The 20355-nt window shown below is 41.0% G+C and overlaps 1 protein-coding gene across 2 annotated transcripts in view; it reads left to right on the forward strand.

Annotated features, from left to right (window-relative positions):
* The first annotated feature begins 6246 nt into the window (after positions 1-6246).
* Positions 6247-20355, forward strand: part of PLA2G4A (phospholipase A2 group IVA) — a 79034-nt gene continuing 64925 nt past the window's right edge. The window contains exons 1-3 of one of the 2 annotated variants that reach the window (XM_030494739.1): positions 6247-6372; positions 19034-19137; positions 19289-19426. In XM_030494739.1, the coding sequence (XP_030350599.1) occupies positions 19394-19426 (33 nt within the window). In that variant the 5' untranslated portion in view covers positions 6247-6372; positions 19034-19137; positions 19289-19393. The remainder of the gene's footprint in view (positions 6373-19033; positions 19138-19288; positions 19427-20355) is intronic. The other variant, XM_030494738.1, reaches the window with a different exon arrangement.

A 20355-nucleotide genomic window follows, 5' to 3' on the forward strand; every position in this document is an offset into this window, starting at 1 on the left:
ATTTTTCAGATGGAAAAGAGGTAGAAGACATAAGTCTGTAAGTGATTGGTGATTTGGAAAAGGTGTATAAGAAATTACTCACTGTTACTTACGGCACGACACCTCAGCTTCAGCTAACAAACCTGTACAAAAACAAGGAAAAGAAAGTAAGCTTTCTATCAACTCTCAGTGTGGAATTTCTAGACATAGGAAGGTATAGAGACTGAAGGTACTCCATCAAAAAGATTAGACAGGCATGATGAGAGTAATGTCCACAGACAGATATTTAAAAATCAGGGTCCTGGTGCAATGCCAAGGGGAGGAAGTCCTTAGTCTTCACTGTCACTGAAGTGAAGTAGCACAGGGAAAGGAGCACATTACACCTTTTCTCATTCCTACAGTTTTTCTTGAAGTCCCACCATTGGTCACAGTTGAAGACAAGGTACTGGACAAGAAGGAAGGTTGGAAATTACAGTAAGGACAGCAGATCTTCAGAATAATGAACTCCGTACCATTCATGTTGTTAAAATGATTTTTTTTGTCTATTGCTTCTTTTTGTGACTGATTTTTTTTTAGACTGAGGTAACTTTATTTACTTCTATAATATCAATGGTACTTTACGGTACAATTTAATAAAATATTTGGCACTGTACTCATCTCCTTTAAAATGAATGGTCCTAGTATAAATAAAATCAGCCTTAGAGTATAATTATTCTAATTTGTTGAAAAGTCACATGATTTTCCTGTCAAGCATGTGGCTAAGAACCATGTATGAATTTTAAATAATGTAAAACTACCTTGAAACATAAACTGCTTTGAAATTACTCAAACTGACCTGGTAACTCACAAACTGGCTATGCGGACCATTCAGCTAGCCCTTTAAATTCCACTGATTTGGGGGAATCCAAGTGATTGATAGACACGGCTGTTCACCAGCTCAGTATCTGATGTGAAGTAGAACAGCCAGGTCCTTCACAGATACATGACGGGGAGACCTTAGATGGTGGGTGTGAGCAGAAAGAAGAGAGGTATGTAATGGATTTGAAGATAAACTTTTTCTTCAGAGACATTCCAGCTACAGCACAGGTTGCCCAAAGAGGTTGGCAACCCCGGGCAACCTTGTCTGACTCCAGAGCTGCCCCTGCTTTGAGCAGGAGGTTGGACCAGAAGTCTCCTGAAGTCCATTCTAGACAGACTTATTCTACGATCCTGTCATTTTATGAGGTCAGAAGTTACAGATATAATAGCAGACAATTACAGAGACTAACTTCTTCCTTAATATGAAGGTTTCACCCGACGTGCTGTACTTCAGGCTCTCAGAAGATATTTCAGGATCGCAGGATTGTGTCTGAAACTTGCTGTTATTTTAGCCCTTCATGTTTGTTTCCATAACTGCCATGGGTGACTTGGCCACAACCGCAGAAAACCACCATGTGGGTGGAAGGAGGGACAGAAAGAAGGGGTTTGCCAAGGAATCAGATACCTGAGCAGAATTCCCTTAGAATTCAAATTCACCTCATCCACGGTGGAAAGTCCTCCAGAACAATTAGCTATTTTATAAGTGATAGGGAAAATGTTTGTGTGTGGATGTAGGGGAGTAAATGCAGAGGTAAACTGGCTTAGAGGAAATTTCACTTTTCTGCTGTACCAATACGTCTGATAAATTGTCTTAGAGGAAAAAAGTGGAAATTAAGAGTGCATTTATTCAGCCAAATGTCAATGATAGGAGGCACCGGATAGCTGCTGCAGGCTGGAAATCCAGCTTTAGGCAGGGCCCCAGCAACACCATTTCAAGTTATGCAATTGATAAGCAAATGGCTATTTTTCACTAGAAGCAATCTCAACAGTAAGATTTACAATTCCCCCTGTGGTGTTTGTAAACTAGAGATCAGAGTGATTTTTTTCTGATACATTGTAAAATGTCTGTGCTTAAAAATGACTTGAAGAAAATACTGGATTTGTGTTAAGCATCTGACAAAATATCTCTGTTTACTTAATTGCTTGTTTGTCCTGGTATGCCCAGTCTCACTTTTCTATGGTTTGCCTAAAGTTGTGTCTGAGCTTTGATGCTCTTGAACAGCACAGTAAAACAGCCTCTGTAATTTCTTATATCTTCCCTTACAAATCTGCTTCAGAAAAGACTTTTGTCTGCTTTGTACTTCTCAATGTCATTTTCCATACCCTCTAATCTGCAGTTTCCTCACTGCCGTTCATCGCTTGTTTCCATAGTGGACCAGTCACTGTTCAGGAGGCAGCTCATGGTCTGGGGCCTCTGGCAGATCAAAACATATACAGAGCATGTGTTGGTCAGTGGAAGGCAGAAATGACATCTCACACCATGGGAGCAGGTTTTTAGTGGATTGAAATTGTCTGAAATAAAAAAACAAAGCAAACCAAAACTTCACATAAAAGAGAATGGAAGGAGGATTCTGAACCCATATCCTTCACAGATTAGTTGTTGAAGCACCCCACAAAATCTTACACAGGCACAATGAGTTAAGTAAGGACCTGCAGTGTGTTTGAAAGAAAGAGAGATGGGATAAGGCATCTGCTAAACTTGTTTTGTCATAGGAAAAAAGATATCATGAAACCCTACCCATAATTTTCTTAAAGACATAGTATTAAGACCAAATATAACTTTCATAATATTATATGAAACAACAGGAACAGTCATAATGTAGAAGAAAGCTTTTCATTTCTTCTTGCATCAAAAGGGAAGAGGAATTTTTGCTCACTAGTTAGTCAGCTTCTTATCAAGAGTCTGTGTTCTTTCCTTGGACAGGAAGAAATCAGAGTTTGGCTACTCAGAACTTAAGTTTTAATGGAAGTACTGGAGTTCCCCTATTTGTTAGAGTTTGTGTTTATTTTTGCATTTGCTATCTGTAAAACTACAAAGAAAGAATATAACCAGAGCCATACCCTGGGAATCGTGTTTTACATAAATTTAAAATGCCAAGAAAGAGAGTTGGAGACTAGCTTTGGTTTGCAGACAACCCTTCCCTGGCACAGTTCAGGGACAGCTAATCAAGCCTGTCAGCAACATGTAGCTCCATGGAAGTTTGTGTGTGGCTGGAGCAGGACTGTGCCAGGGTGGAGATGCCTGGGAGAAAGTTGAGCAACAAGACCCCTAGGAACACAGCTCATATCTGTGGTGGGTGCTTAAGGTCACCTCTGGGACAAAGGCAACTTCTGGGAACTCTGCCTTTCCAGCACTCAGCAGTATATAGTACATGTCTTGGACATTTCACAATAAGAAAATTTTGGGGATTTAGAGCACAGAAAATGTGGTCGTACCCTCCGCCTTGCCAATAAATCACCAGTCAAAGGGAAGAAAGTAACTAACTTTCTAAGAAGCAATCATACTCATGTCTCTTGTCATTTCTACATGTCTCGAGACCATTGCTGAGCTCTTCTGACACATGTTAAAGAGAACTTTCCTACCAAAAGATGAGTTGATGGTGTTCTTCAGACAGTAGTTGACGTGGAAGTCAAAAGGGCCTGAATAATAACGCCATAGTGGTTTTGCTGCATTTTTCTGGTTGATGTTCCCTCAAATAGGCACGATGAGGAAGTGGGTGAAAAGGTTGTCCACATCAAATAAGCGCTTTCTGAGCTGGCAGTCCTAGTTTTGTTTTCCAAACATAAACTTGCCCTTCTTTGTGTCAGTACTTACGGGACAGCACTTTCTTACCATGCCTTTTTTCCTTACAAGATGAGATGGAAAAGTAGGTTAAAAGTAGTGGCCAGAGTTGCTCAGCCCTTGCACTGCATCATAGCAGGAGACCAGTAAGCTGGTGGAGAAAATGAGGTTTCTGTCTTGCATTGGTTTGCATGGAGGAGTGGCTTGCTGTCCTCTAATTGTGGCTACAGTTTAGTGCACATTAAGGAACCTTGTTAAAAGAATGTGAATTGCCACTTATTTATCTCTCATTTGTGGAGATGTGCCCTTTGTTTTTCTTTGCTTTGAGGAGGTCCCAGTGGAGCCATTTAAACATTCTTTTTTCCTTTATCTTTGCTTTTTTAATGGCTACATTTTTCAAATAAGTTAGTTCCTGTTTAGACAATAAGTATGTGCAAAGCCCCAGCAAATTCCCAGCAATTTCAAAAGAGCTTGATGCCAATATCAAAGCGAAACTCAGTCTTGTCTTTTGGTGCATCTAGAGAACTAGCTTCTTTGAGATCTGTTATGTTGAGAGTGCTAGCTATGGGCAAGCAGCAGCTGAGGTTCAAGCCTGCCAGGTTCTCCAACTGACTCACTGTGAAGTCCACACACTCAGGTGGGAAATATTTTTTTGGGTGTTAATGATGCAGCAAATAATACAGTGCTTCAATTTATAAATATGCTTCAGAATATTTCAAAATACTTTAATTTTAAATTCTTTAACCAAAACAGAAAATGCGGAAGGGACCTTTAAGGTCATCTTAATTCTTCACAAAGGGCAAAAGTGATAGAACTAATAAATGTTAATGTGTTGTAGTAAAAAACCAAAACCAGCCAGCTGCTTTCCTTAATTACCTTCTTTCCAATTCCCCTTCCTCCAGGAAAAAACATTGCACAAATCCAAAACCTTCAACCTTTAATTTTCATGTACCAGATGGCAAGCCAGTGGCATAATATGAATAAGGTGTGATGGGGGTGTGGTTTAGAATAAAATCTATAATTATGCTGAAATGTGAGGGGAAGCAGTAGCCTGACAGTGAAAAGATTTACAGTGACAATGAGTGACTTCCATGTGTGTATGAGCTCAGCTGCTTTTTGCTTGTAAGCCTTACGGTGGTAAAATACTACCTTCAAAGACAGATTCTGCACTGCAGAGACTTCCTTATCACTGAACTGAAGGATTTCTATGTGGACCAAGACACAGAGACCTTGCAGGCAGCCAGCAAGCCCATGTGCATGGCTCAGTGCAGAGCCATGCAGGTACATTGGGCTGGGAAGTGTAGCCCTGAGTATGGGGCACTGATACCAAATACACCATGTCTCTGGTTGCTAATGTACACTCTTGGTATGGAGCTTCTGGATCCAAACTGCCTGGTTACTGATTTACCGTGCTACCAATTTAGGTACCTCTGCATGGAAGTGGGCAAAATTTCATTCTGTTGGTCTCCTACTTTTGATGCCTTTTTTTGTAATTCAGGTCCATGGAAGGGAGGGGAAGCATCACCTGACATTTTTAAAAGGAGATTGTGGTGAGGCACTGGAACAGGTTGCCTAAAGAAGTGGTAAATGCTCCATCCCTGGCAGCGTTCAAGGCCAGGTTAGACAGAGTCATGGATGACATGGTCTAGTGTGAGGTGTCCCTGCCCATGGCAGGGAGGTTGGAACTAGACGATCTTAAGTTCCTTTCCAACCCTAACCATTCTATGATTCTATGTTGTGCTTGATGACAGAATTGCCATTCCTGTCCATACCTCTGGGGATTTTGGATGCTTTTTGAATCCTGATAACTCCCTGGTGTAAGGCCTGAAACATGTTGCTGGCTCGCAGACCGGAAGGCTGGTGCTCTTCCATCTGCATTGAGAAGCAGTTGCAAGCTGAGCCGTTAGAAGATTCACACTGGTGACCAGGAGGACTTGGGCACTCCAGCCCCTGGGGCACTGCTGAGGCCCGTACCACTGCCCTAATGCACTGGGACTGGCTACTCAGCAGGGGCTTGCACTGCCTCTTATTCCCACAGCAGCCAATGCAGTGCTGCTGCAGGTGCTTGGGGAAGCAAATAAATGCAGTATTGAATTAACACCTATTTATTTCCACATGAATATCCACAGCAGCAATGAAGGACGTGGATTTTTTTTTTTATAAAGTTATTTTAATACAACCTTCCATTTAGCCACCTGTTTAGATTTTTTTTGGCGGGGGAGTGGGATGGGATTGTGGGGTTTTTTTGGTGACACTCAGTACCTGGTGGCTTTCTACGGCTTCACCTTCACACAGTTCATGAAAGGCGCCGCGGACAAGCCAGTAAACTCCCGCCGGAGGGCCAGCATCGCCCTTGCTGCTGCCCCTCTTCTCACGGGAGCGTGGCCATTGGGCGGGCAGGTCACCCTTAAGGCTACTCGCCTGCCCTCAGGGCTGCCTTCCCATCCGCGGAGCACTGACCACCGCCGCCGCCGCCGCCGCCGCCGCCGCCGCCGCCGCCGCCGCCGCCGCCGCCGCCCCACCATGGCCAAGCCTGCGCCTCGCGCTGCGCAAGGCACGGAGCCGAGACCGAACCCGCCTCGGAGCCGCCCCAGCCAGCTGGCCGGTCTTTCGCGCCTCCTTAAGAGGCGGCCGTCAGCTGATGGCTGGCACCTCCCCCGCCGCGCGCTGAAAAGTGCCGCATGCCCGCAATGGGGACCGCGACCGTGCTCTAGCCGAGAGGGATGGCCGAGCTCGCCGGACCTCAGGCAGCTGTAAGCGCGGTGCCTCCTTCTTACGCGCTCAACAGCGGCTCCTCCGCGGGGTGGGAGGGGAGGGCAGGGCTGACGGGGGGGGGCGCGCGCGGGGCTATTGCGCCCGACCCCGCGGGCAGGCAGGGCGCGGAGGCCCTGGGCTGGGGCGGTTGAAGCAGCCGCAGGGGCGGCCCAGAGCGCGGCGGTGAGAAGGGACGCTCTCCGCCCTTCCTCGCGCAGGGCGGGCGGCTGGTTCTACCCCCTTCCATGAGGGGCGCCGCGAAGGGTGATCGGGGTCAGGGGACCGCCGGGCTCCGCGTCCAGCACCTGCCGCCGCCGCCTTGCCCGTCCGGCAGCTCCGGGCAGCGAGGCCGTGGCTGCTGAGGAAGGCGCGCTGCCCGCTCGCCTCCTTGTCAGGAACGCAGTCGCTGTACGGCGTCCGCCCTGCGCAAGTATGTACGCGCGTAAAACGAAGCTTTCATGAGAGAAACGCAGCAAAGGGTAAAAAAGCGTTTGCAAGGCTCAGGATGGGTGCCAGAGCAGTGCAAACGTGTGCAGCGAGAGGTACGAGGACATGCTCGTGGTGATCGTGCAGCAAATGGAAAGAGAGACTGGGAAAGTTGCATAAACTGCATTACTCATGATGAGTCCCTCTTGAGGTGTATGTTCACGCTTGCCTTGGTCCAGTGTCACTGGGACTGATTTTGGCAATGAGTACTGCAAACTCTGCCATCTCTTTTGCTTACCCTTGCGTAGTATGCATGATGAAGCAATCCATTTTGAAATGTATAGGGAAGTAAAACAATACATCTGGTGAGGAAAAAATTTCATAAAATGTCTGTAATAGCAGATTTTCATTTGGGTCTGGGGAAAAAAAAAAAAAGCATAAGCTCTTGTCCATGACTTATAAACAAGCCTCTGTTATCATTGTGTGTTGGAAGTATGATCACAGGCTGTAATCCTTTGTTTTCATGGGGTTACATGTTCCTCTTTGGGACCAAACTTGCACACTTGCTGGTAGAAGTTAATTTGTTGTCCTGGTTGACCTGCGGTCAGTCCTGCTGCATCAGTTGGAGAAGCTGCTGCCTCAGTGGTATGACCAGTCCTTGTGCTGGTGGTTGTGCTTCTCCTCTTCAGTTGCTTAGGGGTTTGCCTTGGTGCAAAGTCTGTCAGCTTCCCTTGAGTAGCCACTGACAGTGGGTTTGAGCTACTGTGAAATAGAGCTGCTGAGGCTCCAGCACCTGCTGGCTGTATGAGTCCTGTAGAGCTGGGCAAGAGCTGGTCTGTTGGCACCTTGTGTCATACCTTTGGAGAAAATTAGTTTGGCTACCTGCGCTGTGGAGTGTGAAACTTTCAGTTTGGAGCCTTCTTGCGGTTGAAGGTATGCAGACTGTGAAAACAGATAAAGATCTAATCCCAAGTGAGAAGCCATGGTACGGGTAGGACTTCTAATGGCAGTGGATGTTCCTGGCAGGAAAATGATTTTCTGCACTTCGGCAGGCTCAGATAGTTACTGTAAGAAATGATTGATAGGATCAGCTTCTTTGTGGTTACCAACAGTTGTTCAGCCTACTAAGAATTTCAGAGAGAAAATGTGAACCTAAACCTGATGCGCTTATTCTTTTTCTTTCTGTTAGTGGGAGGTTTTGAATATACAGTATGGACTTAAATGTTCCTCTGCCATTGTTATCTCTCAAAATCTCAAAGTTGTCCCTTTATGACCTTTCTGCACTCTCTTGTTCTACTATGGCAGGGATACATAACAAAAGAGAAATGGAAATATTTATGCTTGAATCACATAATTTAATCTCCTCCTGCCTGGCCAGTTAATCTGCACTGGAAAAATACCAGTTTGACTCTTGGCACCAAGTGCTGTTTGTGACTTGTTTCTCTTAGAAGAATTAGAGGGGAAAGAAAAGAAGTTCAGTATGGTTGCATACTTGATTTCATCTTAATCTGAATGTATTTTATTGAACATAGTTATCATAAGGTGCCTTTCTTGAATTTTCATGATACTTTGACTAATTACTTTTGTCAGCTGGCTTAAAATAGCTAGGATGGGAAATGTTTCAGCCAGTCTGGTTTTGCCTTGGTATGCTTCAGTTCACACCTTTTAGTCATACATTAGGGAAAAATAATCAGTGTGGGTGAGCACTATTTCCTTCAGAGCTATTCCTGCAAAGCCATTGAGCAAGCTTCGCTGACATTTTGGATAACTTCTACTTTTATCTGGCATGTATTCCTGGCAATGCCAAAGGACTCGATACAGTGCAATGTAGCAAGGACTTTGCAGGTGCACATTACTTCAATTCCTGTGAGAGAAGGAGATGTCTCCTGCTTGTATCCAGAAATTCAAGCATATGAAAACTGAGTACAAAATATGAGAAAATACTTAGTTTTCTGTGGAAAACTTTCTAGCACAACAGGTAGAAGCTCATAGTACTGTATGGCCTGTGGTTAGTGTGTGGAGTTGAGAGATTGGAGATTAAATTCAACTTTATTCTTTACCTGATACGAAATACTAGTGTGGATCAAAGTCTCCTTATCCTAGGGGCAGTATCCTAGGAAGGGTAGGGACCTTGAGGGAGTAAAACTAAATTCTTGACGAATTGCTTACTTAGCATTGATGGGGAAGCCCGTGTTTCAGTGGTTGCTTTAAAGACAAGTACGTGTCAAAAATATGTGACTTGCAATCTGGAGATGATTTAAGCAATAAAATCAAGTACTTTCCTGCAGCTCTGGTTCAGCTGGTGTTTCAGCTCCCAGCTAAAACACGGGGAACTGGTCACAAGACGTGCTTTTAAACTGAGCTTACAACTGATCTGTTTTTGTTTCATTTGCCTCTTTCTAAACAGAAGCTCTATGTAATCTGTGGAAGAATTTTGCTTTGACTTCATGGGCAGTGGCAGCAGAATTGGCTATCATCTTCTTGAGAGGTGATGAACTCTCTTGTGTGTGTTTGCTATGCCTCAGTGATATAACTGCATCTTTCTCACTAGTCTGAAAAACAAATCCCAGAACCTGTCTTAGTAATGGAAATGATCTCATCACTGCCCTAGGTTATAATAATGTGATGTAGTAACAGCATACTTTCAAAAGAACTCTTTCTTTTTTTTTTTTTTTTTTTTAAAAAGGCCAACAAAAAACAACAAACCAAGAAAAACCACCCCAACCCACCCTAGTATTCAGACTTTCCTGAGGGCTTTCATCTACTGTTTACCTCAGAGAAATGATATGAATTTCCTGACTGTACCAATTTCCAGTAGCCTGTGTGTCAATGTCTGGAGCAGGGTTACTCAGCCCATGGTGCAGGAATGGGAGGTGGTCTCTAGGACATGTGAAAGTGGCCCACAAAGTGAGAGCAAACAAAGCAGCAAGAACCTACAAGGAATTTTCTTTCTATCTATCTACCTATTTGTAATTTTGGACAGGTTGTGGAGAAAGTAGAAGTTACTAATGAACATTTAAACCTTAGCCTAATTTTTTAGAAATGGAATATATTGTGGCAATACTGCAAGTGAGAATTGGTGGACTTCCCTTAGAAATATCAATTAATTCTTCAGCTTGAATGTATTGTGTAGAATGAGATGATTTCTATAAGAAAGACGACAGTGTTGGTGAAGGGAGAATTATCAGACACATATTTATAGATGATGGGGCCATCACTGTACAAATTTTATTCCTTTTCTCTAATTTTCATAATGAAATCCGTGGGCTATCACCAGTGGTAACTTTGAAGCCTGTGTTGGTCCTGTATCAGCTGGCAGATGTGGGATGCATGGACACTGCAGGATTTCTCCCAGTATATTTTCCTTTCCTGGAAAGATCATTGCTGAGATGACACCTCCCGTCTCGGCTCATGCTTTTGTTGCATGCTGGGGCTTCGCAGACCATCAGTATGCGTAGTGACGGAAGCTTTTGGGATCTGGATTGACAAATACAGACATTGTAGAAGCTGATGTGTGGGTTGTCCAGGCTCTTCAATTAATCCCTGGAGGAAAAACAGGCACTTCGAGGGTAAAATTAGTGTGATACTTAAGGCAGATATCTAACAGGTCACATAAATTATGTGCTAGGAATGTCTCTTTCTCTGCTAGCTAAGCACAGTGTTTGGGGTTAAGTGAGGTGAATCTTACCTTGAGTGTCTGAGTGTGCTCCACAGGTCTCTTTCCAAGCACTTTTTAAATTTTGGGATGCAAGATCCTCTCAAATGAGTGGTAGTGTTGTTAATGGTGCATCCTAGAACTTACAGCAAAGAATACAGTGCTTCTTTTTGTCTGCTGATAACAAAATTACTTCGGCAGATGCTTATAGGCTTGATTACTAAACTAAATATTGCTTATTGTTTATTTTCACCACCTTAGGATGTTGAAAGCGTGTTTTTCAAAATATAAAGCAGGCTGTTTGCAAACAGGAATCCTTGTCTCTCCATCGTTGCAGCTTCCGTTGCTAAATATGCAGATTTAGAAAGACAGAAAATACGAGATCAAAAGCTTCCATATAGACAAGTTCATAGCTATACATGTTTTGAGTCAGTCACATTTGTGTTTTTTCTGGTTATCTGATAGTAAAACCATTGAACTGACTCATCTTTGATATTTATCTAATATTTTCCTTGAAATGATCTCATACATCAGTAAAGCTTTTATTTCTTTTCCTACTAGTATTATCAGTCAGTTATAACAATGCTTATATATTTAGCGAAGATCTGTAGGAATGTGTACTTTTGTAATAAATTATCCTTTTGTATTTACAGTGATTATAAAGCTATATATTTGCACACACAGAGATTGTAAGATCATCTATACAAATATGTATTTCCTGTCATAAGTGACAGTCGCAGCCCCCAAGGGATTGAATTTCTGAAGACATGCATGATGAACAAGACTGATAAGTGGAATGTTGGGGTAGATGGAGATAATGGAGTAAGCAGCACAGTGAATGTATAGACTATCATCCTGTCTAGTCTATTGCATTGGCCAGACTCTTAAATAGAAAAATCTGGGTTTTGGAAAGACTTGTAGGGTAAGTGTGTGGTTTTGGTGTTTGTTTTCTTTTTTTTTTTTATTTTTTTATTTTTTTATTTTTTTAAATTTTCTCCTCCCTGTCTATGTGTCAAGGTTATAGATAGTATATGGGCCTTGACTACTAGAACTACTAGAACATGCATTTAACTTCTTGGATGCTAAAAGTAAATGCTCCCAAGTACAGGATTCATTTTTGGCCTGTTCCAAACTCCATTAACATCAGTGAGAAAACAAACACCACTTGGGGGCAGTTGTTGTACCAAACATGAAGAAGCTTTCGCTGTAGCCTGAACCATTGCTTTGCATATTCCATCAGAAAAATTGTGCCTTTGTACTCAACATGGAAATGTGTAACTCTATGCAAAATCAGCAGCTGCTGCCTAGTGTTGCAGTCCTGTTAAGAAAAAAAACCCAACACAGAGCTACAAATCATTTTGAGGATTAGGTGACTGTCTAGACCTGTAGAATATAACTAATTTGAAATTTTCTGATTGTTACTGTTGTGTAATATCTTTTAAGAATAATCCATAATGGAGAATTGCAAAAGATAATGTACTTTAGAGGCACTTCTATTTAAAGATTCATGAATATGGATGCCTGCTTAAATGAACATCTGCAAATATGATCCTATCTCGACCTAGGCAATTCTATAAAATATGGAACTAGTAAGTCTTATGCTGCGTTTTTGTTTAAATCTCTTTTTTTTTCCTTCTAATCCAAAGAGAATTGATAATGAGTTTTTAATCTTAGCAGTAAGTGCAACACCCCTTTATCTTTTGGTAAAGGCATGAATCTGCTAAGATTTCACAACCATGGTGTTTTCGGCTGTTGTCTTATGTGGAAAAATACTTTTTCTTCACGTAACCAAAACCCTGCAGCTACAAATCAAGGACAATGCTAGTGAAAACCCTCAAGACAAATCAGAGTAGCAGCTTGTGTGACATCTAAGAGTAAGCGAGTCCTAGCTTTTCTTATATCCTTTATGGATATAACGGTTTACCTTTATGGGTTTGTGTGTGTTCACTGGTGATACTGGCAGACTCATTTGTTGTTCTTTTTTTTTTTTTAACCAGGCAGTTTCAGGTTCCTGTAGGATGTTGGCATGATGTCTGTGCTGACAGTAATAATAACCAGTTCTTTGCTAATTGCAAAATCTGCCAACATCTTGCATTTCTCTGGCGTTTTCCACTTTGGATAGCACATACCTTCCTGGTAAATGACTGATTACATTTAACTATGACATACTTCCAGTATGACTTTGCTTTTTATACTTAAATTCCTTTTTAAAAGAATCCCAAATTTATTAATTTAATGAGCTCTTCAACTTCCCTGTGGCCTGGTGAATATAGGTTTAATTTTTTAGAAGGGTGTTTTTGATATAGAGAAATTAAATGGCTTCTTCCCAGTCATTAAATAAAATCCAAATCAAAAATTATGTATAAAATCCTGAAACCATGTCTTGTAGTCTCCTCTTATGCATTCTCCCCTCCCAAAATCCACACTGTTGTGAAAAAATGGCCATTATGATTACAGTGATTTTTATTAGGTGGTGGTGTCTGAAAAAAATTAAGGTGTAGGGTTTTGTTTTTTTCTTGGCTTATCTCTTATGTGCTTCTAAGGGTTATCTCTTGTAATTTAGAAACTAAAAAAATGCAAGCATGAAGATGTTTGATATGGTAAAGCTGAAGGAAAACAGGTTTTGTTGCTTGTAAAACTTTTTTCACCAGTGAGTGAAAAGTAAGGAGGATCATATGAACCAAGCCTAGCTTCTCTTGCCAGTTCCTCCTTCTTTTTAAAATTACTTCTTTACGTAGGCCTGTCTATGATCAGCTATGATGTATAAATGCTTCTGAAAGAAGCTCAGAAAACATGATGGTGCTAAGTAGAGCAGAGCAGGAGAGTGCTGGCTAACACACTGGTGTGTGCAGGAGGAAAGTGGTGTTCAACCTGTTTTCTGCATGTTTCAGATGAAGAATTTGTCCCTGAATTTTTTTGCATGCTGGAGTAGAATATATAGTTGACTGTGGGTCAGTCCTGCTTCTTGGTATCACATAAATGAAGGGTCATCAAAAGAACAAGCATCAGGGATGAGGGAAACTAAAATGAGTATGTCTGCTCTGAAATGAGCAGAGTGGGAATGTGAACTTTAGTCTCCCCTAAGAGTGACTTGGCCACATACAGACTGGCTATTTTGCATTAACTTCAGTTTTGAGCATAAATGTGATTAAACTCTCCCCAAAAGAGTTTTAATAAAACTGATGTAATTCTCTGACAGCTTTTTGCTTTGATAAATTGATGTTTTCTGAACAAAAATGCTTGTTGAAAAGTCCTTGAATATCTCTACTGTGCATTCCTTTGTCCTTTAATACGTGTCGTTTCCTTTCAGCACAGAGTGGGCACATCAGCTGGTGTTTTAATATGCTGAGAGAGATTTTGAGTTGACAAGGAAGGTAGTAAATCCTCAGTGTCTTAAGAAATAAATAAATGAAAACAGTTTGGTAAGAGAGTAGTCATTGTTCGTCTAAGTTTTGCTGAACTTTCTCTGGCTGACCAATCCTCTATGCCTCAGAGAAGAGCATGAAAGTCCCCCTTACCTCCCTAATTTTGCAAAGCTATTTTAACAAGGGAATATGTAAATATGGGGTTTCTTCTTGACTTTAATTGCTGTCTGTTTGCTTCTCAAGTCGTTGTTTGTGGCTCCTTAGTGAATTAGATTGTATTGCATTCCTGAAGGCCACATTTAAGGTCTGGGTAGCTAGCAGTTACTGCTTTTTTGTTAGTTTTATAGGTTTTGATTGCTTTATCTGACATTGATGTAGCTAATCTCTTAGTACTGGTAGAATCAGATTACATAGGGTTTGATATATCTTCTTGTTTATGATAAATTGAAAAATTTCCAATAATTGTATTAAATCAAAATGTTATTTTCAGTTTTAATCCATGTCCAAAGCCATAGTTGGTAATGTTAATAGTGGCTTAGATCCTTCCCCTTGTCCCCTCAGGGCTTGACTTGCATTGGTAACATTAGCACTTGAGAGTTGTCTAAAAATGAAGCGTCATCCGCTTCAAAGTTTTCTGACTAAATCAGCTGAGAGATTGCACGAGAGCTCTTGCAGCAGCTTGGCATTTTTGCTGTTGTTACTCCGAACTCAGCCGAAATGGTGGAGCAGAAAATTCAAGTCCTTTCAACACTGCCACTGTAGCCCTGTGAGGAGAGCAGGTACAGGCACTCATTGGCTGGAGCATGGATGGCAGAGATGACCAGGGAACAGAGAGCCTCAGAGAAGTAGTGAGAGGCATGGTGAAGACAGAGGAAGCTCAAGAAGGGTCAGAATAACATGCCGCTCCCTTGTGCAGTCTCAGAGCAGGAAGATAGCCTGCTGCTTACTGTCTTCAGCTAGGAGAGGGCTGTGGAGGAGCAGCAACAAAGTCTCACTTGAATTCCTAGAGAAAATCAAAATCCTTGAGTAAATGCTTTGGTGGTGTATGTTTGGCTTCAAACACAATCTGTTAACTCCAAAGCTTTTTTGTAACTGCTCAAGTCCTGGACTGAAAGTCTCTTTGGCTAGAGACTCAGCTGTGTGGGGTCAGGCAGGCTTTGTCCCAGGCTGTTTGGCTTTGTGTGGAGGGTGAGAGTTAGACAAAGACCACTGGTATTGATGCACTTTCTATTGCAAAGGTGTCCAGCCACAGACTTCTTAAGAAAAAGGATAGGACAGTTGGGCTATCCTTCTAGGTCTAGTATTTATTTATTAAATCAGCTGATTATAAAATTACTTGTAGATAAAAAATGCAAAGAAATATCTCATAGTATAAGTTTACCACTTCGTCTCTCCCCTCAAGAGTATAATATATGGAGCAGGGATGCTTATAGTTGCCTTTGTGTCTGTGGTTGTATGTAAAGCATACATTTATATTACTCAAACTACAGCTGGCAGTAGCCATAAAGTGTTTCCATATAAATTTTACGTCATTTAAAAGGCTGAAAAGTCTCAGCGTCAGAAGTTTGTTCATGACTACTTTTACTAGAAAGTCCTGACAAATTTCCTTGAGTCACTGTACTTTGTCATGCTTTATAATGTTATGACCATATAGACCAAAGGAAGTGCAGCACATTTGTCCTCTTTATTGCAGACAGTGACCAGAGCTTGTATTTTGAGTAAATGCTTCAAAACAAGAACATGGAAGTTTCAATGATGAGTCATATTGCACAGACATGATGAGTGTGAGATGGTGAAATGCACCTTCTGTGTGCAGTCCTTTCTCCATCCCTGCAGAGCCAGCAAGGCGGTAGCCTGTGTGTGCTGGCTGGTCTTACAGTTGGCACTGAAATGCCAGGAAGTTCAGAAGAAAAGAGCAGTTTGGATAACTTGCTCTGGATTGAGTTAAATTAAAAAAGAACTTTAAAAGATATTTAAAGCAAATGTTTGCCTAACTTTCAGCTACGTTTGTTTGATTGTAGACGTGTGTTACCTGAACAGAAGCCAGCTGTGAATTTCACCAGCTCCTTGTATTTTTTAGCTACTATTGCTGTTGTTCTTTTGTGTGTAACCACAGCATAACTGTAATGCAGAAGGATTGTCATCTGTAATTGAAGCCTGAGAGCACTGGGCAGCTCTGTATGCTTGTCTCTTCCCCTAAAAGTCAAACATAAATACTTACATTAAAATTTATTCTGGTATTTTCCCTAGTTTTGTTTTTTGTGTTTTATTATTTATTTTTTATTTTAAACCATCCCTATTTTACAGCAGGAAAGCAATAAAAGAAATGAAGGCATAGCTAAGTTCAAGATATGTAAGAAGCAAACTCTCATGATTTATTAAAATCTTTTAAAGGCATTGGCCCAGAAATGTTAGAAGTTGGATGACCTCCCTGTTGTCGCCAAGGAAGAGTAGGGGGTTTGGATTGAGATCTTTGGAGTCTAAATCTGGTGCCCTAAGACATTCAGCAACACTTCTTTACACAGTACCAATGAGGCTTCTTAAAGGGGGTTCCTGGAGGTTTTGGCAGGCAACAGCTCTTGACCAGCACAGTAGAGGAAGTGGAAAGTTTTGTCAAAGGTCCAGGTAAGAATTAAATGCATTGGAGGTTTTTCTTCCATTCACTTCAGTTTTAAAGGAATATATTCAACAAACAACTCTGTCCAGTTAGGTGTTGCATTGGAGAGGTATATGATTTAATTTTAGAAGTTATTATTTAAGTGTTTGCATTTTTGGCAATGCTTTTAAAGCTGCCACTGGTATCAAGTTTTTCCATTTCTGAGAACCTGGCTTGAAGTCTCAAATGTGCTAGGTACTTGGGGCACCTGTTATCTTTAAATGTAAGGTTTTGTTCTTTACTGCGTTATGTTGGGCTTCCAAAGGTAAGAATGCCTTTGAATGGATAACTGTCATACATACATTTTTTTGTGGAATAACTAAATTCTGAAACCCTAGTGTATGTAAATGCTGGACATTTTTCAATCTTGCTTTTTCTTAATAGTGGAGTGCATAGAAGAAATAGCCTGCATGGATGATCTTTTTGAAATTATTTCAATAATAGGTGAACTTGACTAGTGTACTGTAGTTGTTTTGACAGGGAATATATCCTAATAATCCTTTTTCATGGAAATGCCACCAGATTTTTCACATTCTTCTTTGTGTTGTGGCTTTCTTGCTCAAAAAAACAAGCTAGCTGCTTCCCACATATGCTACAGGGAGTCAGACCCACACAGTGGGGATTTACTGATCAGCTGCTTGAGGTTTTTTAACAAATTTTGAGGCTCTGCCATCTGAACTATCTGTCGTGTGGCTTGGATTTCTGTAGAAAAGGACAGTGATCTTTGCCATTTTTAAAGAATATTCCTGGAGTCCCTCAGCTGAACTTTTTTTTTTTTTTTTTAACAGTCAAGACTTTTTTTTATTTCTAATTCAATTTCAATACAAGTAAAAAAAAAAAAAAAAAGCTAATTTGACTGTGTTAACTCAAGGAACTCTTTCATTCTCAAATTACTTAACTCCTTACTTTGGTTTACTCAGATCCACTTTCATAGGGTCACTCAATCCCCTCATCCAAATCATCAATGAAGATGTTAAACAACACTGGCCCTAACGCCAAGCCCTGAGAGATATCACTGGTGACTGGTTGCCAACTAGATGTGATACCATTTACCACTGCTCTTTGGGCTCTGCCATCCAGCCAGTTTCCAACCCAGTGCAGAATGCACCTATCCAGGCCATAAGCAGCCAGTTTGTCCAGGAGAACACTGTGCGAGACAGTGTCAAATGCTTTGCTTAAGTCCACATAGCCAATATCCCAAGACTTTCCCTCATCAACCAGATGGGTCACCTTTTTGTAGAAGGTGGTCAGGTTGGTTAAGCAGGACCTGCCCTTCATGAACCTATGCTGACTGAGCCTGATCCCAAATGTTAATGTTCCTGTTGGTAAAGTCATTCCTTGAAGAATGTAAAATTTTTTTTTTCTTTTGGGCTAAATCCAGCTTGATGAAGTGTATTACAGGAGTACGTCTGACTTGCCCTGACTCACCAGTCTTGCCTCCTGTTACAGGAGGTTACTGTAACGTGAAGTTCTCCAGGAGGTGGTGGACAGCTGTATATAGAGAACTAGCCTGACTTATTCATTTTTTTTTTTATTATTTTTTTTTTTTCCTTTTTAACCACCTCTGTCTTCCTCACTTTTGGCCTCTAAGGTAGCCTCCAGCACTAGGTAAGGTCTAAATTTATCTTGTTCAAGGCTTCTGTGATGTTTCCTGACTTTCAGCCCTGCTAGAGTATTTTATAGCACTCTCTTTTTACTGAAAGGAAGTCTTAGTTACTCTGTATCACTTGCAGTTTCAGTAATTGGTTACAGGCTGACAGGTCATCTTTCAAAAAGAGAGTCACAATCTTCATCTACTGTGTCCTCTTTAGCAGGAAGTCAAATGTGGTTTCCCAATTTTAAAATCTTCTGTCTCGCTATTTATGTTGTACCAACCTCATTGCCAAACTTCACCCCAGAATGTGCTTAGAATCCTTCCTGCCACCCATGCTCTCTTAGCAAGGCATGGGAAGAACAATCACTGCACATCAGCAAAGCATATACTTTTTAATTTGTGATGAAAATGGAGTGATGGGAGCTCTACACAGAGTAAGAGGTAAACCTTGTTTCTCCCGTGCTGTTGCTGTGGATTAGATGCTGGAATTTGTTTTCTGTTATTTTCTTAGGTGCAGTTGGGTGTGACTTTGGGAATTTGCTCTTTGTGGAAAAAGCTTTCAAAGTGAACATGGCATGAAAAGCTATGTTAAAATGGCTAAACAGACCCTTACTATGGAGGATTGCAGTTGTCTGGTGCAAGTCGTTAACTATTGTGCTTATGCTGTTTAGTTCTAAAATTCATGTCCCTTGGGGTGAGTGCAGGACATAGCCTTGTACCTCACCTTGTACAGAAAGGAGGATAAAAAGAGGACCTTCATCTTTGTCCTGACCATGTGAGCACTTTAATACATGAGCAAAGCATGGGAACCAGTAATTTGTCACTACTGTAAAAGGGCTAATTAACTAAACACTGATTTTTTTTTTTTAATTTTTTTTTTTTACTAGAATTGTAATGCAAGGCAGCGTATACATTTGAATGTATGTAATAAATATAATTGCTCTATTCTTTTGTTTGTCTGTAGAGCTACTAAAAACACTTGGATGACTGGAATTCAAGATATTTGGTTCATAGCCTTACCCTGAGGTAGAGCAAATAAGCACAAGAAGTTTTCTCTAGTTCAGGTAAGTAAGTATCTATACCTCTGTAGCTTACATGAAATTAAGTTCTTGGTAAACAAATGAATTGTGGAACCTTCCTAATGTCAGAGAACTAATTTGCTCTGTTACAAAATATAGCTTAAAAAGAACATAAGAATTTCTTTTTCTTTATGCAATAGTTAAAGGATCTGTCATACTGAAGTCTGCTTTGACAAACTGGGAAGCCTCTTCTGTGTAGGATTGAAATAGACATTTGACAATTCTGAATAAAAACTAAGGCAAAAATGGCCGTCATAGATCCTTATCAACACATTGTGGTAAGTAGCTTTGAATCTTACCTGTACTCTGTCTTATATATACTGTCTGGTATAATGTACCATATGAGAACTTGCTCAAAATAAGCATGCAGCATTAGAGTTATTAATTCCTTAGAGAAATGTTAAGTGTGGTTAGAGCATAATGGAAGCATGGTTAGAGCAAATTTCTTCAGGAATTCTACTGAAATTAGAAAGATTCAGGCTAGCTTTTTGAAGGCATGCCATGGCTTTGGGTGTCGTTGCTCATGTGTCAAAATGGAATACGAGCTCCTAGCAACCCCCTCATGGATATGATGTTGTAGGGTATTGTTCTAAAGGACATGCCTATTCAATGTGTTTCACCAAAGGTCCTGCAGTTGACTATTTCATACAAGTTTTTGCACAATGATTGTCAAACTGAAATGTAATCTACAAAAGTAACATCATGTGTCTAACTTTCTCCCTTACAGTACAATTTTTTTGTATAATTCTAATTACCAAATAACTCTTTTTCTCTTTTCCTCAGCATGGATAGAGAGATAAGTCTGCAATTTTTGATCTTTAAATTTTAAGCTAGTGTGTATCAGTGATGTTGATTCAAAGAGAATTTTCAAAATATAACCTGCAAACTCTAGGTATCAATGGAATGACCTGTGCCACTCAACAACATACTGCACCCGAAAGCTCCTGCTCCCTCCTTCCTGCTTTATTCCAGTGTTCCTGCTGCATCCCTTGTACCAGCTATCAAATGCATGTTATTGGCGTGAGCCAATTGACCTTGCTGAATTTGCAGAAAAAGTTAGATGGCAAAGTTTCATTCTCTGCTGTCAGAAGTGACTTGAGGAAAGAATACAACCATGTGAGAATAATCTGTATAAGTAGAGAAGTAGGGGCAAGGTAAGGAGAAGTGGGAGCAGAACTGCCCTTTGTATGGCAAGCCAGTGCAGAGG

The sequence above is a fragment of the Strigops habroptila genome, chromosome 8 (assembly GCF_004027225.2).
Source record: "Strigops habroptila isolate Jane chromosome 8, bStrHab1.2.pri, whole genome shotgun sequence".
Classification (NCBI taxonomy): Eukaryota; Metazoa; Chordata; class Aves; order Psittaciformes; family Psittacidae; genus Strigops; species Strigops habroptila.